The sequence below is a fragment of the Alosa sapidissima genome, chromosome 24 (genome assembly GCF_018492685.1).
Source record: "Alosa sapidissima isolate fAloSap1 chromosome 24, fAloSap1.pri, whole genome shotgun sequence".
Classification (NCBI taxonomy): domain Eukaryota; kingdom Metazoa; phylum Chordata; class Actinopteri; order Clupeiformes; family Clupeidae; genus Alosa; species Alosa sapidissima.
In genome coordinates, this window is record NC_055980.1 from 5,797,335 (window position 1) to 5,821,297 (window position 23,963).

The following is a 23,963-nucleotide window of genomic DNA, read 5'->3' on the forward strand; positions in this document are numbered from 1 at the left end:
GTGAGTGCCAGGTGGATAGAAGGCAGGAAGCTCACAGAGGTCTGTCTGGCTCTCTGCTTTGGTGTTTGACTCATGGTCATCTTTGGCAAATACCTCAGCTGGAGATTCAGGGCAGGAATCACTGTCAAGAGTGTTGAGCAAAACCTCACTCACTTGCTCGGTTGCCCTTTTTCTAAATTTAGTACCGGTCAGCTGATCCAGCAGAGGAATGGACAACTCTCTAGCCTTCTTGGCATCCGACGTGCCCTGTTCCAAGGCATAAACACATGTAGATATCTAGCAAAAACATTTACTGCAAAGGTAAACTACACACAAATTTAAAAATAAGAGCTAATTTCACACAAGGATTATATTTGCGCATGATTTACAATCAGGATGCTCTACTTTAGGGATGCACTAGATGATCGATGTCATAAATATTAAATGCTTGTGTTTTATATAAAAAAAAAGGTTAGTCATTCCAGTGATTACTGCCTGTACTGAGATGCGAGTTGCCCTGACCTTGCTGTTCCACATGGAATCACGTATGTGACAGGAACACCCAGAACTTTTCTAAGGGCTGGGATCAGGTAATAATGAGTCGTCCGGACCACTTTCGCAACTATGCAGGCACAAAGCTGGCTAACGTCTTCTTTGGTCCCCTGAGTAAACAAAAAAAGGCCATAAGCTATTTCATTAGCGTGTTAAAGGATAAAGCATACAACAGAGTTTGTTTTGTTCTCTACACATCATGCCATTGATGACTAATATATGCATGACATTGTGAGGATGAATGTAGTCTCACAGGCACATGTAGAGCCTCACGGACAATTCTCCAATGCCTGAAAAAAAAAAGGTGGGAGAGAATTTTAGAACCCAGAACATCACTATCAGACCAGTAAAGAACATTTAGAGGGTTTTTTAGGGTTTTTTCTTCATTTTTATTATTCTCTCTTACTCTTCCGTCATGTTTTCCACGAGGTGGCGTACCATGGGGGACAAGTTCACATGATCCTGATCTGAAAAAGCAGTGGCCTCCAGCTATTTTTAACATGTACGGAAGGGCATGTAAAACCTAACTGTTTTAGCATGGGCACAGGGTGACTTGTACTGATTGTGAGACAGTTAACACAACTTTCTCTATTCTTTTTGAACATTTCCGTTGACATATTTTAATTTGGCACAGACTAACCTGCATCAATATTTGTGGTCCTCCTTGTAGAGCCATATTCAGCCCTTGGTTCCACAGAATTTGTTTTCTTTGGCTAAAACACAAAAAAATAGTCATAACCATCAAATCATTCTCAGCAGTAGAAGTCTGAAGACTATGCACCAGCTTTTTTGCACCAGTATTGGGATACACCCAGGCGACAGTGGCCATTAGCCTACATCCAGTTATCCCTTTAACAATGAGGTAAACGTTCACTCATTGCGACAAAACAAGTACTGCGATGCACATCTGGCAGGGCCAATGGTATTGCATGGCGCCAAGGTAGTATTCTAAGACATTCCCAATACCAGTTATAAGAAGTTTCTTTATGCATTTATTCAGACAGGTTCTGGCCAACTACAAGACTGGAAAAATGTTTTGTTCAAAATTCAATTAGCCTTCACTTAAAGAAATAATAGCTTTAAAGAAGCCCTATGCAAGTCTGGTTATTCATTTTTCACGACATAGCTCCCCCTGCGCTAAACCCCCACTAGCTAGCGAGTTAGCCATCAAGAAACCAAGCTAAACACATACAGGGCTCACAATAAAACGGTCGAGCAAACACATTGTTCAAGAGACTATCAAACCACATTACAAAAACGAAGTTCACCCAAGGATAGGCTACTTACAATTTCAGCAGCAACAAAGCCAAGTCGGAGTACGTTTTGCAGTCTTCTTAGAAACTACAATCTGACTACATTTTCGAGGCCTTCCCCTGAGTCACATCCGGATTTGTTCGGTCCGGGACCAGAAAGTTGCACATTCGTTTTTTCCGCGGAGAAGCACTAGGGGAGGACGAAGCACCCACCAAACGACCCAAAAAGTGTTGTAGAACCATCAGAACGACTCTCAACCTGCATAATTAAGGTCATTTTTGCTAAAATTGTTGCATAGGGCTTCTTTAACTGCAGCAACAATAGAGCTGCACAGTCCCGCCCACAGCCAAAATGCGGTTAGGTGCCGGATGTAAGATTCCCATTCATTTGTCCCATTGACGTTTCGAAAAATCTGTATCTAAAGAGTTTTACAGCATGTCTTAGGCTAACCAGCTACGGCATAACTCATAAGCATACAACATATCATTTCGAGTGAAAAAACAAAGAGAAAATCCAAAAAAAGTCAAAGGTACAAGACTGTGTACATATTTTCATTTCCGAGCGAAGGAACTACTCATCCCATAAAACCACCGCGCCTCACTGATTAACCCTCTAGGCGCCACAGGCGACTATAGTCGACAAGATGCGGTACTGAATAAAACGGCCGATTTAGTCAAATAGGGTGTCATATTTCGTTCGACTTCCACTCCACTAGATGGCAGACATGTCATACGTCATCCCCGAGTCGAAAAAAGGACACGCTTTAAACAAAACTTTCTAGCTACAGCGCAGTGAATCAGTGTATGAAATACCGGAGCTAGTGTGCGTGTGAGCCACTTTGTCAGAGCGATATTGTCAACGTCAGCGAGTATTTGCATTAGATTATCGTCTAATGGCATCAAAAAAGTTTACCTGAAATGAAGTGTTGGGTCTTCTATTCGCGGACCCTGATTCTGAAGGGGAATATCTGCCTTCAGAAAATGACGGTGATTCGTTTAGTGAGGCTTCAGATGCGTCCCTGCCTTGCAATGATGCAGCTGGACAAAGTGAGAGTTTACTCCATAGTTTAGCTTACACCAAGCACAAACGTTGAATCGTTTGCCCAATGTCACTGGTGGGAATAATGTTTCACAGGTTCGGAGTGTTCATCGGGAAGTTAGCAGGGTGTTAGTGGTGTGGCGAACGAGGCTGGAGGTAGCCTAATATCCATAGCGCTAGCTTCTGTCTTCTGAACGTGTGCCTCTCCACAATCGCGGCGACAGTAACGTGGTGGAGCCTTTGTCTAATGCCACTGGGTATGTTAGACGAGGTCGAAGTGCTCATAGGACAGTTAGGGGGGAACGTAGTGGCAGTGTGGGGAGTCGCAATGAGAATGACAGTAGGCCTAGTCCGAGCTGCGCAAATTCTCTCCACTCGGCGCGCGCGAGGCAGATCTGGCCATGCTGCTCGCATGGTGGTGACACGCTCTCTCCCTCTCCCACACACACATTAGGTCATGCATAGTCTATCACAAGATGATGGGAATGCCGGCCCTGTATGGATAGGGATAGGGAGTCATTATCTCTACAGCAAAAGGCCTGCTACATAAAAAAAAAAAAAAGTCAGCCATTTAGTAATGATTTACACTGTTGATTTGCTATCTACTTCCCTGATCATTTAGGACATACAGTACACTATGTGTTCCTTTTTGTGTGTTCATGTCCTTGTGATGTGTGTGTCTTTGTCAGCTAAGAAAAAAAAACAAAAAAACATCAACAAAAAGAAAAAAAATACTAACATTGTCTCTTGTCTTGTCTCGTCATCTCACTCCTGATCTGTGCCTTGCCGTGGCAAATGAGCTTTTGAACTAAACAGGTCTTGTCTACTTGTGTTTGTGTGTCATCTGAATAATATATATGTGCCCCATACATGGAATCAGAGTGCCTACTGTATGTAGTAAATGGAAAATCTCTACAGCAAAAGGCCAGTCTACCGCTACATGCATTTGGTTTGTTTCTGCCATTTATTAGTAATGATTTACACAGTTTGTTCACTACTTACTATTTACCTGAGCATTCAGTATTGTGCAATATAGCATTCAGAAGGTGAGGGACATTTTGGGGGGAAAGAAGTGGTGCATTTATCATTCAAACATGCAACTTTTCATGAAAATTCTATAATCCAAGATGGCCGCCACCATATGACGTCATAATATGCAAATTAGATATAAACATTTAATCTCTACATACACTTTGGGTCATCCTTAATATTTCTCTAATTTACAGAAAGTCTCTATCTCTTATCACTTTTAAGATATAGCCTTTTGAAATGAAGATGTCAAAATTGATCGTTTCGGAAAAAAACCTCTGGCGCCTAAAGGGTTAATATAGGCAAAATCGCCGCGATTTATTTTGCCATTTAAATCATTTCCAACAGGCGACAGCACGCGAACCCTTTCCTCCAAACAGTGATTTTTATATAGTGAATGTGCAGTTAATAGCAGTTATTTCAGGAGTAATCGTGTAAATAGTGTTTTGATATTGAATTTTATATTTATCATCGTGTATTTTATATCGTGTGTGTGTGAAAGCAGTTAACGTTAACGGCAGTGCTTCATAACATTACCTGACTCATCCTATGCCGTCATCACTGCTGTCGGGCTGATGCATGGACTGGTGCATGGTCTGCTCTTGGACCACCATATTCAGTTTATTAATTTGCCGTGAATTATTACACAAAATGTTCATTAAATGCACGAAGAAGTATTCCTAAGTTAATGATTGATATGAATCATACAGTATGAAGGCTACAGTAGCCTAGCTAATGTTAACTAGCACTGCTAGCAGCATTAACGTTACCAACCTCCCTGCTTTACTCACCACAACTTTGTAGGTCTTGTCCCTCATGCTGGCCCTTACAAAACCCACAAACTGACTCTCGGACACACAACAGTCAATAATGTGACCCGATTTAAAGTGGCTTTCACCCCTTTGGACACTCACTAAAACATAATATATTTCATACCTGTGTTGCAGCATGTAGGCTAATGTTAGCTGCATTATGTAATGACATACAATGTCGGAAGTGCTAAAGGTTAGCCTGTCGGCTACCTGAAAAGTTTGAGTGTTTAAACTAACATTTACAGTGGTCTATTTGATAGTGTATTGGCCCTGACTAAGTTCGTGTGATGTATAAACCCCAATCCTTGTTGATACAAGTACCAATATTCGTCAAGAAAGTTTTTAATCACATTAAGATTTTCGCCATAGGCAGTAAAAGACTCCGCCATCTTTGTCAATATTTTTCGCAGAGAAAGTTTCAAACTATGACCATAACGGCCTTTCCACCAATCAGAGGCATCACTGTGGGATTGTGGGATTGTTCAGGATTGTGGGTAATGAAGTACTTATCCAAGAGATCGCGAATAAAAGGCATTTATCTCAAAACAAGGTTAGTGCCCCATGAACTCTTGGTGTCTATAGGAGCATATACAATCGCTTAGTACAGCCGTAGCTGGTTTTAAGTCTACCACGTGCAGTTACGTTTTTATGGCTTATACTGCAATTGTCAATGGAGAAATTGCATTGAATTTTTACATCCGGCATCGGCTGTGGGCGGAACTGTGCAGCTCTATAGAGCATCACAGTCCCGCCCACAGGAGTTTCCGGAAGTAAGAATTCAATGCAATTTCTCCATTGACAATTCGGGTATAAGCCATAAAAACTTAACTGCACATGGTAGACTCAAAACCAGCTACGGCTGTACTAAGCGATTGTGTATGCTCATATAGACGCCAAAAGTTCACGGTTTAGGAGTAAATGGGTTAAAGATGAACTGAACTGAAAGGATCAACATTGATAATGTGTTGATTATGACAATTAAAAATAAATGACACTAAAAAAATGTATTAGAAAAATCAATACGTAGCCTTTTTTAAGCAACACCAAAATTGCGTTTGTTAGTATTAGAACACTGCCAGTTTCAATGACGTCACTTGCATGGTAGGACCTGAGAAGTTGCAGCATATTATGTATACACGAAAATTAGTCATTTTAATGGCATGGGTTACACATTTGAGCCTGTGAGGGACAGGCCTGTAGTGTCTTGACTACCACTAGATGGGGGACGATCGGTTTCACTACGTAGGGAAACGTCACTACGTACTCACCCTGAAGCCAGTTGTTCACCGTCTCAGGGCAGATTGTTGATGCGAGGGAGTTTAACTCACAGTGCTGCTGCGAGACTCGTGCAATATCAACATCCACAAGGTAAAAATCTGCAAACTCTCCACTAACGTTAAAATAAACGGCAAACTCGTGTATCCTCCGTGTATCTGGGGTCAACTTGGGGTAACAAAGTTTTTAACAGTTTCAAGGGAGGGAGAGAGAGCCCGTGTGAGTTGCTGTTACAAGTGCCAGTAGTCCAGACTGCGTTAGCCTACATTGCCGTGACAATGAGTGTTATATAGCTTATTTGTATGCACCGTAGCTTCGCATAGGCCTAATGTAGTGGTGGTGAGTGAGTAGCCTATGCAGTTGTGTGGAGGATGTACAGTAGGCAATGTGTATGTGTGAGGGATGGAGGGAGACAGAGAGACAGCGTGCGTGTTGCTGTATCAAGCGCCCCTCGTCTAGTTTTCTACATGACCAGCCTGGGCTTTTCAGTCAACTAGTGTGATCAACTCCCAATCTATATTCAACTTTTAAACTGTCTACTTTTAAACTATCAACGTTTATTAAGCTGTGCAACCACCATGTCTGTCCTAGCGTCATTTTCATGCACTCGTAATTCCCTGGAATTACATTCTCTAGTTTTGTATGAGATTTTTTGATGTGCTAGTGTAGAGTAGCTTACCATGCCAGTGACATAGCCGATTGTTGAAATCCAACATGGCGGCGCCCGTGTAACAACAACAACACTTTCAACGTACAATTTTATCCCTTTTAATAAATTCAGCCATTTTAATCATTGTACCAATGAGAAGAAATAAAATACATCTGTTATATCACCTTTAATTCAAATTCCAGTTCAGTTCATCTTTAAGGTCGTTTGAAACTTTATCAGCGAAAATTATTGACAAAGATGGCGGAGTCTTTTACTGCCTATGGCGAAATTCTTAATGTGAATAAAAACTTTCTAGACGAACATTGGTACTTGTATCAACAAGGATTGTGGTTTATATATCACACAAACTTAGTCAGGGCCAATACACCATCAAATAGAACACTGGAAATAGAAATAGAACACTTTTCAGGTAGCCGATAGGCTAATCATTAGCCTTTCAGACATTAGAATGTCATTATAATGCATTACATATAATGCAAACATTAGCCTACATGCTGCAACACCTTGTTGTTTCTATGAATATGAATTGTTGTTTATATATGTTTATATGTTGTTTATATGTTGCTGGTTGGAAATGATTTTGCGCTGGTTCGTGCTGCTTATATATATGTTCCTTCGCTCGGAAATGAAAATATGTACACAGTCTTGTACCTTTGACTTTTTTTGGACTTACTCTTCGTTTTTTTACTCGAAATGATATGTTGTATGCTTATGAGTTACGCCGTAGCTGATTAGCCTAAGACATGCTCTAAAACTCTTTAGATACGGATTTTTCCAAAACGTCAATGGGAGAAATTAATGGGAAATTTACTCCTGGAAACTAAGCTCTCTCGGAGGAGGGGCGGGACTGTATGTGGGTGGTTGACATGACATGGCCTTTTTTTGGTCCAATGTGTCAAAGATAGGTAAATTATAAAAAAATATATCAGAAACTATGGTGATATTGTTCAGAAAATGCTGTTTTATATGAGCATACAGAGCATTCATGGGATTAATCTTCCATTTTTTCACAATTTTCAGCCAAACCAGAAAAAGCTCATATGGCGTGACTGTCCCAGTCACATTTCACAAATTTTGATTTTGAATAAAAACAAGAAAATTAATTCAATTTCTGTTTATTCAATCATATATTGATAACCCAGATGCCTACTTGTGAGTCTGCTTGACTAAAAGTTCAGACATAATATTGTGAAGCCACCCTTAACTAAAACACTTTGTCCTAGAAATGGATATCATATGGTGTGACGCCATATTACTTTTTTTAAACGGGCAATTGTTTGACCTTTGGGGAGTAGGGGTCCTCCTTCTTTCAGGAGGAAGAACAACACCTCAGAAGGACACTGAAAGTTACAAAGAGTTTTTTCTCTTCATGTTTTCAAAAAAATCAAGTATATCCGGCACTCCTGCTTCAGTTCCCTTTTGCATTGTCTTTTGATGTGATGCATTTTACGCAAAAATGCCCAAATAAAATTACTTTTCAGTCAATATTACCTTTAAAACTATATTGTCATATTGCAGTTAGCATGTTTTTAGGATGTTAGCATAAAAGCACATTGCTTAATGTCATGCTAAGTACATGAAACCTCATATGGTGTGTGACCCCATATCATATAGTGTGACCGGGTTTTCTCGTCACACCATATGATTTATTTGTCACACTGTATGATAGAAACTGCATTTTCCTGCATAAATAATGTTTTACATACATATGTTTAACTCATAATTAAGTGTAATATATATTTTGACATATTTAACATGATTTAACATTTATTATTTAAGATAATACATGCAACTAACATAATAACATAATAACATTTATTATTTAAGATAATACATGCAACTATTGCATGTATTGCGAATCACACACACATAAAACACAGAAATCACCCCCACACACACTCACTCACTCTACAGCCTTGGATACAAAAGATACATATTTGACATTCTAAATATCAATAGTAATCTGAGAAAATAAATTCTGGTGTTAAAGAAAACAGTAATATTAATGTTGTCTTTAGCACTATAAGTAATTGCACAAATTTAATCTGATTATAATGCAGGAAAACGTTTTAAATTATCTGAATACATTTTTGAATTTGTCTTTTAACATATATAAAGAGAATAAACTCAAAGGGGAACTACAAACATTCAGATTGAAGCCCACCATTGAGAAGAGAAAAACTCAGGGAACCCAAGAGCTATACAATATTTGGTGGCATTCTGTTTTGCATAGTTGTGATTTCTGAAAGTGAACCTACATGATATACCTGTCTTAAACTGTCTTTTGTTGCTTGTGAAATACATATAATACACATTTTTGTATTAACATATTGTTTTGTGGTGTTATTTATCATATGGTGTGACACCATATAATTTGGTGTGACATCGAGAAATTATGATTAAGGCTTTTGGGGTCTAAATCATACAAATCTCAATGGAACAGAATATAGAAAATAGGGTCAGCAAAGGTCACAAGCATTTTCTTTCTTTTATATCAAGGTATGTCAAAATGAATATGACGTTTATTGAAAGATTGAGGACATATGCCTTACTCTGTGTATTGATGAAGAAATATACTGTAAAATGTAATAAATTTGCACAAGGAAATGCTAGATCTTGACAGTGGTGGGTAGTAACGCGTTACAAGTAACGCAAATGAGTAAAAAAAGTACTTTTTTCGGGTAACAAATACTTTCCACGTTCCTTTTTTAAGGCTGTAATTTTACTCTTACTCGAGTAAATATTTTAACTACAATTGTACTCTTTACTCAATTACATTTCCCATTGGGCCTTCATTAAAATGAGTATTTCGATAGAAGTAGGCTACACATATCTTCGTTGACTTTAACACAAGCATACACGTTAGCGACGCGCCCTCCCTAGGTTGCAACATTGTTGCGATTACACAGCAGAGAAGGGAGTCGGCCGTTACGTTGGTATTGAGGACTAGAAACGCCATGGATGCAGAGATGAACGTTAGTAGCCTACTACCAAAAGCAGCCCCCACTCCCATGGTCAACGTCTGGCCACATCTGCAACACTGTTCCGTCCCATGCGAAGGAAGGGAGACAACCGTATAATGAAAGGAATGTGTCAGCCTAAGCATAACAATATCAGCCTTCAAAATGTTGAGGTATTATTTTCTATCAGTGGTTCTCGTAGTGCTACTTAGCGAGCTAGTACTAGCTGTATTCGACTGAAACAAAGGCTATTTCTTGACATAACTCAGGGGTCTCCAAAAATGGTGCCCGCGGGCATGTAGCCTGCGGGATGCCTTTACGGCGCCAACAGCGCACTTTCTAAAAATAGGCAACAAGTCGCCTGCAGATCACGCTCTAAAACATCCTCCATTGTGGATATTTAATTGTAGGCCATGCATCTGTAATATTGGCTATATTAGCTTGCTCATCTGGTGTAGCCAATGCAAGCATATCTCTGCAAAAGTTCTGTGGCTATTCCGTGTCCGTACGGTTCATGATTGTTCAAGGACTGAAAAACAATTGCTTTAGGTCACGGGCCCTTTCTCCTCCGTAGCCTACTGGTGTAGCAATAGCGTTGAAAATCTTGTGGCATACCAATAGGACTGTCAGATCATGGAGAGATTTCAGATGTGCAATAAGGCGTCTTCCTAAGTTAGAATGGTGTTGGTGATTGCTATTGAATGTTACAACCGAATTGTTCACTGAAATCAGAACTTAAACAACCTCTGAATTATGAATGGTGGGCATGCTATTTGTAATCTACATTATTAATTGCATTAAAGATGGCTTTTTTCGTTTAAAAAAATTAGATCAGATTCCTCATGGAAACTTTGAATTGAACTAACTGAACAAAAACGGTCAGTGTTGCATATTGATATTGATGTATTGAAGAATCAGATGAAAATACAGTTGCTTAATATATAAAGGCTCATAGGCCTACATAATATTGCTAACTTAAATGTAAAAATCACATAGGTCTATTATTTAGGAGGATCACCCTCGCAAAAAAGGAGTGAGGGTCTGTTTATTTCAAATGAGTAGCCCTATGATTTTGGATCCTTCAGGTAGCCCTCAATCCCCAAAAGGTTGGAGACCCTGGTATAACTAGTAGAATGTATGCTTCAGGAATGTAACACAATGTAACTTGCTGATAATATGCAGCAATTATTGTATGGGATTTTGTAGATTGCTTAACCAAAATGTAATAGTTGGTAACTTGTTCCAGCTATCATCTCCCTCTACCATTCTCCCTCTCTCTCTCTCTCCCTACTTTGGTAGTTGTGTTTCAATTTGATTCCTTGAAATGCGCCACTGACTATCAAAATACAGATGTGCTGTTTGAAGTTGCAGTGCTTGCTTCTAAAGGGAATGACAGGTGTCATTCTGATTGGTTTAAGCACCAGGCGCCTGGTTTTTGCACCAGGTGCCTGACGTTTGATAACAAAACCACCCCGAGTGTGGACTGGACAAACCCCTAGATGTATTTAAGCTATCCGCAAGTGACCATGTGTTTTAGATCACCAAAATAGGGCCTGTTATGTCTTTTTCACTGATCCAAGCACATCAATACAAAAATGAAAAGTAACTTGTAATTTGAGTAGTTTCATAACAAAGTACTTTTTTACTTTTACTCGAGTAGGTTTGTCCAATTGGAATATTTACTTTTACTCAAGTAGATTTTGAAGGAAGTAAATATACTTGTACTTGAGTATAGATTTTCAGTACTCTACCCACCACTGGATCTTGATGAAGTAATGATAGAAGATTATAATACGTTGCTCACATTAAAAACAAAATACCCCATTATAATTTCACAAACAATAACTTTCATGTCACACCATATGACAATTTTAGTCACTACCACAACTAATTAGTGAATAAATATGAATTTCAACTCAAAATCTAAAAGACCATACATATTTTTGGGAATGGAAGGGTCAGTACAACAGGACTAAGTGATTTCCATGCCTAATATCTGATTTTTTTTTCAAAAAGTTTTTTTCGGCCTAAAACGTTAACCACCAATGTATACAGTCTATGTACAAAACAACAAATCGTCCCCTTGGAATTATAAGGTTCTATCTGCGTTCAGAGTAGTTCTAAGATATGAGCTTCACGTTTTAGAATTCCATAATTATGCTAATAAACTCAACAAACTCTAGCTTTGTCCAAAAAATGAATAAAACTTTAAGGAATAAGAATATGTCCATATATATCTCAATTTGGACGGAAATGTCCGATAGAGCCATATAATTCTACAGGGGCGATATGTTACAGGCAGCAGACTTGTAATATTGTTTTATTTCCTTAGTAAAATTCTTCATATGCATGATATAAAGTATGGCTCTGTGATTTATCGATAAGTCCCTGGCTGGCTCAATGTGGGGCGGAGCGCAACGTTGAGCTCAGCCCCGATCTGAAAGCTGCAGCCAGGGGTACTTGACTTTAACAGAGCCCCTGTGATTTATCAGAGCCGTATAGAGATGTAATACGAGCGCCCTCTACTGACGATATACTGCAGACGTTAGGGGGATTGCGGGGTGGTGAGTAGTAGATTGTTAAAATGTACACACAAACATTAAATACAGAATATTAAAACCCGCATGTAATCGGATCCTTCATTACAATCTGGCTACATAAAAAATAAACTTAGACAGATGCTTGATTGATGTAATCATGCTTGATCAACGATCCAAACAAAGTAGCAAAGTAACCGCAGGTGCAAAGGCCAAACGAATTAGCGAGGGCATTTGGGGGAAATCATTGGGGGGGGGGTGTACACCACTCTCTACTGGGTGTTACAACAGAGATGTTGGGAGTGATTGGGTCGCCAACATCAAAGTAGGATCATCTGCTAAAAAAGGTTGGGAACCCTTGCCTGAGGTGATCCACAAAAGCTCCACAAAAATACTTGGAAAATGTGTTGATCGTGGTCATATTTCTTATACAATTGATGCATACATACGGGAGGTATTAGATTCAATATTAGATATATAGATTTTTTTGTTTGTTTTCTCTCATTGTATCGTCAATGGTAAACATGGACGGATTATGAACTTTCAGCCCCTCGGCCCAGATGTATTAATGGGGCCCCCACTAATTGTCGCCTATGTGGGAGGGGGGGTTTGGGGGTCCTCCACCAGAAAATTTGTAATTTGTTTGATCCTGTATTCCAGGGACGTGCAGAGACCTTTGAAGGGGCAGGGGCTCAAATTTTTTTTTTTTTAAAAGGGCACATGGAACAAAATTTTCAGAAAACGTGTTCAGAGATCATAGGCTATAAGGCTACATCTTATTGATTAAATTCAAAGCTAATTTGATTGCCTAGAAATTTAGACGCACCCTAGCGGCAGCAAATATGTTATTGCCTAGTCTGGCTTGTCAGGCTATAATTTTAATGTTTATCACAGTGAACTACCACCATTCGCAAGCTGTCTTGCAGATTCACGTGCTGTGCGTGTGGCCACTGAGTGACGTAATGTAGCCTACTGTAAACAGAGAACGACGTGTGGAGTTGGGTTAGTTAAACAACTACAGTAGCCTATGTCGTTGGCTTATGACGATTTAGAAAAGGTTTGCCTACCCTGTTTTAACTAGGTCTACTAACCTAAGCTACTATAACATAGTAACCTAAACAGAATATGTTATGAACGTTAAGCCTTAGATTTTCGAAGCTGCCAGGTTATTGAAATGGATGGACCATGACATGGTTAAAACGGGTTTGATAGCCTACTTTATTAAACATGAAACAACTTTAAACATTTTATTCTCTATCTTTAAGCTGAATACTATTGCATGTTCAGATAGGCTAACTGCCAAGTGACCTTACCGTGCTCCCAAACGTCTCCTGCAGCACTGTGCCTGCGTGCACCTTCTGAGAGTTCACTGAATGTATGACGTCACGGATTGGTGGCCGCAAGGCATTTCGATTAACACAGAAAATTGTTATTTTTGTAAATTTCTAATTTCACAAACTATTAATGAGACATTTTAGCGAATATTCACGTTGGAACTAGCGGAAGTATTACACATTTTAAAAAGTAAAAAACGGGTCTTGTCAAAAGGGCACTTGGACATCAAAGGGGCAAAAGGGCAGGTGCTAGAGCCCCTGTAGCCCACCTTCTCTGCACGTGCCTGCTGTATTCTGGTGCATTTTGGGGATGGCCAATACTTTAATTCAATCAGATTCATAGCCTACATCCTGATTTGATATTGAGGCAGTGATTCCATGCAAAGGCTTGGGCTTCAGGGCCCCCTGACCCCTTAGGCCCCTGGAGTAATCCATACCTGATGGTAAAGATCACCACTTTGTGTTAGCATCTTGCTAGGCTGCCTAACTCATGGGGGGTCATCTATCTGTTCCCCGCTCGGTCCCATACAAAGCAGGGAACATAGGACCCGGGGAACAGGTACGCTCCGAATTCATGGTAGCCTAAGTGACAACAGTGAGCTGAACTTGTCTTTGTTTAGCTACCTGGAACTCTTTTACGAAACTGTGTGTGTTGATTTAGTTATCAGGTAAAGTTTTCTGCCTTCGTGTTTTTGTACTGTGTTCTGTATAATACTCACCATTACCTGTCTGGAGTAGCCAGTTTCATGCTACCTGGAGCTCTTTTACGAACCGGAGACACTGTTGATTCCGCAACGTTACCAGAATGAACGGCTGGGAGACGGAAGACAAGTGGTGGCCATGTATTATCATTACACAACGAAAGAGAGAAAACACTAAGCTACATCTAGTTTTCAATGTTTCCTGCATGAACAAACAGATTCCTAATAGAGAGTGGCTCGGAGGCCCACAAAACCCATAGACAGAGTGCCAATCTTTCTGGGGTGAGGCAGGCCAAACAACCAAACTATCACCACTTACATCTTTATGACTATGATAAATCAAAACAAACAAAAAATGAGGAAAGGGAATGTTTTTAGAGTAAAATCTTTAGGGGAACTGTGCAACACCCCACAGTAGAGATTGAACAGGGGGTCTGCCAAAATATTGATCAAGTGTTTTTTTCCATCAAGAAAGGACAAAAAACAGGGTTAACTGATTATTGCTTCAAGCAAATTACTTCATCAAAGTCCAGATGGGGAAACACCAACTGATGAGGCACATACATTAATTAGTAAAACATGTTTTATTGTCTGAAGTATTTGTCGTGTTTTTTTTTAAGTATTTGTGTGTGTGTGCGTAGTCTGAGACCTTTAAGTCCTGGTGTGTATCTGTCTGTGTGTGTGTGTACATGCGTGCATGCTCGCTTGCTCATTAGTCCACAGCGAGTAGCCTAACAACTTCTAGGGCTCTTTGTATTCTTTTCTGGTCGTCTGCGGTCTGTGACGGGTCTCCTTTGTCCTCCTTGATCATGGCCTCAGCTTTCTGAACGGTGACGTCCCGCGCCACTCCACGCAGATTCTCCAGGTACAACAGCATAATGGAGAATGACGCATCAGACATCTGAGGGGGCAAAGGCAGAGAGAGAGAGAGAGAGAGAGGGAACAAAAGACAGCTGTGACTGCCACCAGTCTTACAGGAAAACAGTAAAATGTGCAGATGTAGATGGGACTGTTGATGACTGGTTGGTCTTCCTCTCCCTTAAGCCCTGTGGTAAGGCCAGAAGAGCTTATACACCAGTCTTCACACAGTGTGTGTGTGTGTGTGTGTGTGTTTATGGTTTACCTTTTCTGGATCGTACATGTGCTGGAGAAGCCACGTCTGTCTGATCTTCTTAAACCTCCACTCAGATCTTTTCTCAGACCAGCTATATCAAATACATTCAAAGGTATGTTAAACATGTCAATTACAATATGAAGACGATATGTTTGTGATTAGAAAAAATTGCATATGAAAACATGAACCTGCAATATATAAATTTAACTGACAGAGAGAGAGATAGAGAGAATTGTGGTGGGGATAAGAGGGAGGGAGACCGTGGAAGAAGGGTGTGTGTGTGTGTGTGTGTGTGTGTGTGTGTGTGAGAGAAAGCAAAAGAGAGAGGGAGAGTTTTACCAGTTCAGATACTCCAGTGCCCTCTCTGCTGCTTTGCTCTGGTCCTCCTTCTTGTCCTCACCGATCCCCTCTTCTCTCTTCCGCATCTTCTCCTCTTTCTTTAGCATCTTCTTCATCTTCCTCTCTGCCACTCTCTTCTCCTGAAAAAAGCAGATCACATTTATTACAACACTTCATAGAAACAGATAGGAATACAAATGGATTTTATTGATACCGCAGTAATTGAGCTCAATTAGCTTAATTGATGTAATTGACAAGCAGCAGCCGCTTGTTCACACAAGGCATAATGTCTACATTGCTGTGCAATATGATCAGTCCACAACCGAAGGCAGCCACATCATTGTAAACAGTGGCACTTGACCTCAGACAGCAGATTTCTTGATCTGTTGTCAGTGAGAACAGTTCTCAGAACCCATCCCCCATTTTCCATCCTTCACAGACCCAAAACATACACCATAACATACACACACACACACACACACACACACACACACACACACACACACACAAGCACACAAAATCATCAAAGCCATCTTTAGCTTAAACCAGGAATTCTATCAGGCTGGTTCTTTGAGATTTTTCCTCCGTGTGCCCATGGAAAGATAGTGTGCATACTTTAGAGCAACGTCTTTCTTCCGTTTTGCTCGCTTTGGGGCCCATTTCAATCTGCCTCCATTTTGTTTCCAGTAAACATCCAGGCACCACATTGCCTGCAACACGTAGTCACCTCCCTTTCCTCTGTTGATATATTTGTACATTAGACACACACACAGACAGAAAAGCATGCATGCACGCGCACACACACAGGCTCAGTGCAAAGATAAAAATGACATCTCTCAACACACCAGTGAATTTTACGATCCTTGTTACCGTCAATGCATCCATTTGTATTTGTATGGCCGAGGAAAAACTCATTAACCTATTAATGTTATTTCCGAGTGAAGACAGACCAAGGAGCTGATTCAGGACCCCCCCCCCCCCCTCACTTTTTTTAAAATCGCATTTGGCCTTGGCAAGAGGTCTGCATTCTCCCTCTAGTTTGTTCTACACTATATCCTCTACATTGAACCACATATGGAAACCACTGGTCTTCAGACAAAGAGAACCAGTGGGAGAAAAACAGGTGAGAGGGGCAGAAGTAGGGGAGGGAGGTGGAGTCAGTAACGGTGGGTGACGAGCAGATCCTCAGAAGAGCACATGACAGACAGGTACACCAGGAGTGGGTTATCTAGGGATAAAATACAGAGCAACCGAGAGAAATATGAGGGAAAATGGAAGACTATAACGCTTGGATATAAATGGTTGGCTATACCTGCTAGAAGTTGGAGACAGTGAAGGCAATAAGGACACATACATAGGTAAGAACAACACTTGGCTTTTGAGTTCAATGATTGTATGAATGGTTTTGAGTGAGGGTCAGTCTGCTTCAGTCTGCAGGAATGAGAGTGTGTTCTGTCTCTAAATTATCTGAAACTCGTAAGAAAATTTATATTTAGAAGCAAGTCATTCAGATGTGTCTGTGCTTAGAGCATCAACTATCAGTCTTTGTAAAATGTAAAGAGTACCAAGTAACTTCTCTGTAAAAAAATATAAACATGGAAAACTTGAGTTTCTGGAGAATGGAAATAAGAGAGACAGGATACTTATTGAAAGTAGCCACTATCTGTCCGTTTTGTCACAACTAGACTAATAGGGCCATTAGTGATAGCGACCAGGTGTGCCACTTACCCTCAGCATGCATTACTACAGTTATTACACAAGCTGTGTGACAAAAGGCTATCGGCTGCTTTTCCATTAATACAAGAAAATATAAATGTAGGACGGACAATATTTTTTTCACAGAGGCTGCATCATTCTTTTTGCTGTATCTGAAACTAAACAATTAACAGCAACTATTGTTGACATTTATGCAAAAGATTTATGCAAAAGAGAACACAATTACACAGTGGCAATACTGCTGCTGTTGTGTTATCTAAAGATGTTAAGATAACACAACAGCTAGAATTCCCATAGTCTTAGGTCCCTTCAAACACTGCTCTTAAGCAGTAAGCAAGCAGGCTCTGCATGTTTCACAAATGACTTGTCACCTGATCTTTCTAAAGAGTGGAGCTATAGCCTATGACTGTTTACAGTCAATAAAAACAAGGTGTAGCCCTCCGATTTAAACATCCTCCATTTCCTCATCAGAACTTCAACAATTAGGAGTACGTACTCAGAAAATATTGAAAAAAGGAGTAGAAAACTGTTTACCATCTGCCTACCACCAAAGGCTGTTACCAGAGTACTGATTCAGTGTCTCAATTTTTTTGTTGAATGACAGTGAACAAATTCTTTGCTGAATGACAGAGATACAGTCTCACGCACACTCTCTGTCACTTTCCCTTCTCACAGAGGCCCAACAAAGTGTGTGTGTGTGTGTGTGAGGGGCATCCATCCAAGCTGAGAAGAGGTGTACTAACAGACAGAAGAGTGCAAGTACAAGTACAAACACACACTTGCTGAGGGGTGGACAAAGTAAATATACTAAGCCACCATGTGACATCAGAGGCAAATGCTACTCGATGGGGAATGGAGCTTCCAACAACACCCCCTCCAAACAACTCCGAGCTATACTTGTCGCTCGGCAACCACACGGCAGCAGTGACAACCGACCCGCTCTCGCAGAATGCCTTCTTGGCAAGCCTGCTCCTCTCATGCCTCTACACGATCTTACTGTTCCCGCTCGGCCTTCTGGGTAACCTCTTGATCCTGCTGGTGAACCTTGACCCCTGCTCGCGCATGACCACGCCTGACCTGTACTTCACCAATCTGGCACTGGCGGACCTGGTGCTGGTGCTCGACTCGCTCATCGAGGTGTTCAACGTCAACGCCCATTACTATGACAACGCCCTGCTCTGCACCTGCATGGCTCTGTTTCTGCAGGTGAGCGCAGTAAATTGTCCACCAGCCTGGAAGTCTGACCACTGGGTTTATGGGTAATTCTTCAAGCATCTTTGTGTTAAACAAATGACTGCCTATAAGATGTTAGATAATAGTTTCTATAAGAAATATGCAATAAAAAGAGATGGGAATGTACCAATGAAAACCACTTTCAGTAAAATTTAGTCTCCTTCATACCTGCATCATCTGTAAATGCAGTGGAATTAAAAGAACAGTGGAACAATTAAAGAGTGGAATTGACACAATCATTTCAAATTTGGGAAAAATTATGCAAGTCAAAGGAACTCTCTGTAGAGGAGCAAACATTAGGAAACACATGAGGAACACAATTAGATCAAGGCCAAACAATGATACAAAGAGTATAGTTGTGCTACTGTTTTGGATAATAGTAACTAATGGCCTAGCACAGTGGTTCTCAAAGTGTGTGGGGGGGGGCCCACTAGTGGGGAATAGAGACATGAAAGGTGGGCCACGAGGAACAGGAAGGAATTTGTTTTTTGTGCCTATCTTTAATAATGCCTTTCTTTTTTGACAAGGAAGATCATAAATGCAAAACAAAACAGTCACACAAAAACATAAGTGTCATAAACAGACTGACATATTAAAATAACATCTTGATACAGCGCACCGAGATGGGTAACGTGGAACCAAAATGCGAAATCAAGTGGGGCTTTAAAATTCCCCACCTCCAAAATAGGGAATGACAGATAAAGTCACCAGTCACCACTGGCCTAGCAGATATAAAGATAATTCATGTATAGGTAATAATATGTAGATGATTACCTTACAGGACTTTTGTGTTCATACAACACCCATACCGGTACACACACACACACAAACACACCTCCCTGCTGACCGCTGATCGACTTGAGAGTGTGTTGTGTGTGAGAGCTTTGTGTGTTTTAGGTCAGTGTTTGACATGAGGGCTTGACCAGGTCACTCAACACGCGACTAAAGCATTCCCTGTGGCCATAGTACTGCCTTAGGGTCAGACGCAGGTAAAAGCTTGAGACGATGACTAAACTCGCGTCAAAGCGAAATGTCATGTTTGGCATTTAACTGTAAATCTAAAATAGATAAAAAGCAGAAATAAATAATGAAGATTTGACTTTGAAAATCGGCCTGTCTCTGATTTATAAAAATGTGGCTTATAACTTATAATTCCCTTACATGAACATAATGTGCAGCACTGCATTCTTGGGCCTCAAGCATGGGGCCTTCATTTATTTCCTTGCAACAAGCTAAAGGACAAAATAGGATATGATTACTTGGACTGTGTGTATGTTTCTGTGTGCTTGTCTTTCAGGTTAATGAAGCAAGTATTTCTCTAGCCCAATGCACTGTCTGTTTGAGTGTGCATGTGTCCACAGGTGAACATGTAGGAAAGTCCCTGACAACAGTGCATGATGCCTGTAGCCCACTGCTCTGTATGTAGGTGTGTGTGTGTGTCTTACCAGGGAACATGCACAACTGGGTGTCCTCACTGACAGTGTATGACTTCTCTCTACTACACTGCATGTGTGTGTGTGTCTTTCTTACAGGTGAACATGTACAGCAGTGTGTTCTCTCTGACATGGATGAGCCTGGACCGCTGCATGGCCCTGACGCGCCTCTCAGACCGTGCGCTCTTCGCCAGTGCCAGCCTACGGCGTGCGCGCCTCGCCTGTGCCACCATCTGGGTGGCAGCGATTCTGCTCACCCTGATCCCGTTTGGCGTGGCGCACGCTCGTCATGGCTGGGGCCAGGGCTTCTGCTTTGCGGGCATGGCCGAGGTCCAGTGGCTCGAGGTGACCGTTGGCTTCCTGCTGCCCTTCTGCATCATCTGCGCGTGCTACACGCTGATCGGCCGGGCGCTCATGAATGCCCGGCCGTTGGGCGTGCAGGGGCACGGGCGGCTGAAGGCCCTGCGGATGATCGTGGCGGTGGTGACCGTGTTCTTCGTCTGCTGGCTGCCCGAGAACGTCTTCATCGGCGTGCACCTGCTGCGCGGCGCCACCGGGCCGTCGCGTCGCCGCGGCAACAGCTCACTGTGGCAACAGTACCCACTCACCGGTCACCTGGTGACTCTGGCCGCCTGCACAAACTCCTGCCTGAACCCACTGCTCTACAGCCTCATCGGCGGGACGTTCATTCGCAAACTGCGCCTGTTCATCAAGCACCGCGCGCGGTGCTCCCACACCCCCGGTCATGCGCACGGTGATCATCACGCCTGTCCACACCAACACCATGAGGAGTTTGGCCACAGTAATGCGCAGGAGGCCGCGCCAGAGCGAGAGTGTGTGTGTGCGAGGCAGCCAGAGAGCAGTTCAGACTACAACGGGTGTGGGTGACAGCACCATGCTCCACACTCATACTGCACGCCACACTACAGAGCTAGACAGCCTTGCAAGTGAATAGATGAAGTGCAGCGGACAAGACTATAAACAGTCAGTATGCAGACAGACTGCAAAAGGTATGGAAGCCGTTCAGCAGGAAGAGCAGTCAACCAGAAATCACTGCATTCGCAGCCTTGTGAGAACTAGACAAACTAAAGACATACAAGACTAACTCCTTCTGAGGTAGTCAATGTAAATGCTGTAGCACAATGCTTTGAGCACTGCTGGCCTGACGACACAAAAGCCCTGGACTATACAAAACAAGCTCTTGCTGATGCAGACGGACACAAGTGCAACACAACAAGTGATTCAACGGAGCACAAAGACAAGCACACTCCAAAACAATAATCAATTAATAATTTGGCCACTGATCTTTGACACAAAAACAATTAACCAAAGACTAACCTCTGGGGTCAGCTCTTCTTCAAGATTTTCCACCTGTTCCTCTGGTTCTGCTTGCACCTTCTGTTTTTTCAGTGTTTTAGGTTCAGTCTCTGACGTTTCCTGTGGAAATACAAAAACACTAACATTCAGACACCGATACACTATAACTGCAGTATGCCATCAGACAATACAATTCAAATACAAGGGCAACAGTCACCAACTTCATTGTCTGTCTTCTTCCTCTTCTGTTTAGCTGGTCCCTTTAACTTCAACTCTCCTTTGGTTTTCATTGTCTTGTTTTTCTTCATCGAGGACGCGTCGCTGTTCGCTTTTACGACCATCTGCGTATAATATTGGGTAAATAGTACCGTGGGTCATACAAGCACTTTAACTACGTCCACATATTAACAGTATTACAGGATGATCACAAGAAGCACTTCAATGTTGCTTAGCAAACATATCCAAAACTCACAGGGCTTTATCAATACAAATACACAATACGGTGGATGATAAACCATGTTAGAAATTCCTAGTTTCTTAGTTTTTAAAAGGGACAGAATGTCGCCCTTCGTTAGCTAACTGGTAGATGTTTTCTTAACACACATGAGTACGCACAGTAAGGTCCTTATATAAAACTCAAACAACATAATGCATAACGACCGATAAACTTACATTGTGATTGACTTCATAGCCTACAAACAGACACGCGACTACTACAGAGCTATTTTACTTCCTTGCAGGCAGACACACGTGGGGGAGAAAATATCATGCTGCACAGTGATCTCTTGGGGTGGGGACTCGTTTTCGCTTGCAGCGCTAGGCTTTTCTGGACTTTTTGCCTCTGTCTATTAAGTAATCTAATCTACTGTGGCCGATGCGTTTTTCATTTCATACATTATTCACAATTCGCCAACAAAATGTTGACTTATCTATTAGCTTTTATTACCTGAACAACTGTCCGACAGGTGGCAGAATTGTAAAAGCAAGAAAGAGGTCCTGGTTTCTTCCGGACATTATATAGCGATGCACCATGTTACATGACCTGAAAGTACCGACTTGGTTGAGATGAGAGGACTTCACCATGTCAATAACTGGACAACGTATTTTCTCTCATGTGGCACGTTATCATCGGACGTGTCGAGGGATTTTATTAAATGGAACTGAAACATTTCCCAGGTAGGTGAGAAACACGTACAGAAACGTAGAATAGTGGGGAATGACTGTAGAGTGTGTATTGATAGTACTCATGTGGCCATGTCCGATAGCTTCATCGTTACTGCTTTTGCACAAAGGCATTTGACAAGGTATTTTGCAGAACATAAGGATGTGCTGTTATGTCAGTATGTCTGGAAGGGTGTTCATTACTGTATGAGGATTTTTATTGTAGTGTTGAACCCAACTTGAAATTCACTTCCCTGGTTTCCTGACCTTGTAGATTGAAATATACTGTAATAAAACAGAACATTTGATCGATTACGTGTGGAACTACATAGATGTGTCAGTACAGTAGTTTCGATAGAAGTCGACCTTGCTGGTAGCCCAGCATCAGTACTATGAACTACGTCAAATCCTGATTTCATCAAATTACATTTTAACTGGTTCGCCTGTAGATTAGGGGTGGAGTTGACAACTAGACGTCTTTGTAATTTCTACATATTTCCTTAACCGTGTGTGTGTGTGTGTGGCAACTTCATGCTTACATATTACTAAAGACGTTTGGTAACTAGTCAATCTTTTCTGTAGGCACCCTGTCTCTGTGCGCGCACTCTCTGTTTCTCACAAGCTGTGCGCAAACTCGAAGAAGCCGTCCGGGGATGATGACGAGCCGGTACCTGAGCCCATCAAGTTCTCCACAAGTAAAGCTAGTCATCGGTCCTGGAGCGTGAATCGCTCGCTCGGCAGTACCCATCAACGACCTTGGTGGAGGGTTGTACCGATCAGTGTGCTCGGGGTTGGATTTCTACTGTGGTGTGGCTTCAGGGCAGAATCAGACATTGACGAAGCGCTGGAAAAACAGCTTTACGAATATTTGCCTGGTTTGTCGGATGAAGAGGAGTCTACTAAATCTAGATAGTGAATGAAAAAGCAATGGCGCACAGCGTTTTATCTTGAGTATGATTAAATATGTATTTATTTTTCTTCAGATTGAAAGCAAGCGGTTGCGTTACTTATTCGTAGAATAATCTGCGATGGTATTTTGTAAATTTGCCCGTCCTCACACTACGTGTTCCCAGCAGAGTGAACTCAAATGGCAAAGTTTCCTGGAGTCATTTTGACTGCGGTTGATATAATATCATGTTCGGAGGGAATAGTACACCTTCATCATGAATCATTTGATTTAGGGTGAAATCTTGTTAATCTGCACTGACCATGTCAGCTGGGAAATGTTGTACTTCTGTTTTAATGCCTTGTTTTGCTTGCAATGTAATTACTTGTTATACATTAAACAAGTTTTTGTGGTAATTGCAACCATGGACATCTTTGAGATTTGTGCAATTGAAGACCCATTTCAGTTTGTCACGTGGACCAGAAACTTCTACATGTATGCATCATTCTCTGAAGAGTCCTCACGTTCTGGTTATTTATTCGACTAATGGCGCGTGTACGCCCTCTACCGTCAATACAATATACAGCAGTCTTTCTCTGCGGACATGAGATATATGGATAAAG

The 23,963-nt window shown here is 41.4% G+C and overlaps 3 protein-coding genes and 1 long non-coding RNA gene across 4 annotated transcripts; 2 read left to right on the forward strand and 2 right to left on the reverse strand.

The window, feature by feature from the left end:
* Positions 1-503: 503 nt before the first annotated feature.
* Positions 504-1,234, reverse strand: LOC121699947. The gene is made up of 4 exons (XR_006027084.1): positions 1,172-1,234; positions 938-998; positions 785-821; positions 504-641 (listed from the first exon to the last, which is right to left on the reverse strand). It is a non-coding gene; the product is annotated as an uncharacterized LOC121699947 (long non-coding RNA).
* A 13,476-nt stretch (positions 1,235-14,710) lies between these two features.
* LOC121699596 (uncharacterized protein C7orf50 homolog) lies at positions 14,711-22,310 on the reverse strand. Its single transcript, XM_042081873.1, has 6 exons — positions 22,240-22,310; positions 21,515-21,634; positions 21,315-21,413; positions 15,595-15,734; positions 15,265-15,346; positions 14,711-15,042 (listed from the first exon to the last, which is right to left on the reverse strand). Exons 2-6 carry the CDS (start codon positions 21,632-21,634, stop codon positions 14,854-14,856), a joined length of 630 nt encoding a protein of 209 aa, XP_041937807.1. The 5' UTR covers positions 22,240-22,310; the 3' UTR covers positions 14,711-14,853.
* On the forward strand, positions 16,605-21,308 carry LOC121699593 (G-protein coupled estrogen receptor 1-like). Its single transcript, XM_042081869.1, has 3 exons — positions 16,605-16,952; positions 17,986-18,516; positions 20,076-21,308. Exons 2-3 carry the CDS (start codon positions 18,163-18,165, stop codon positions 20,862-20,864), a joined length of 1,143 nt encoding a protein of 380 aa, XP_041937803.1. The 5' UTR covers positions 16,605-16,952; positions 17,986-18,162; the 3' UTR covers positions 20,865-21,308.
* Positions 22,265-23,762, forward strand: c24h16orf91 (chromosome 24 C16orf91 homolog). The gene is made up of 2 exons (XM_042081874.1): positions 22,265-22,469; positions 23,037-23,762. Exons 1-2 carry the CDS (start codon positions 22,375-22,377, stop codon positions 23,365-23,367), a joined length of 426 nt encoding a protein of 141 aa, XP_041937808.1. The 5' UTR covers positions 22,265-22,374; the 3' UTR covers positions 23,368-23,762.
* Positions 23,763-23,963: the final 201 nt, after the last annotated feature.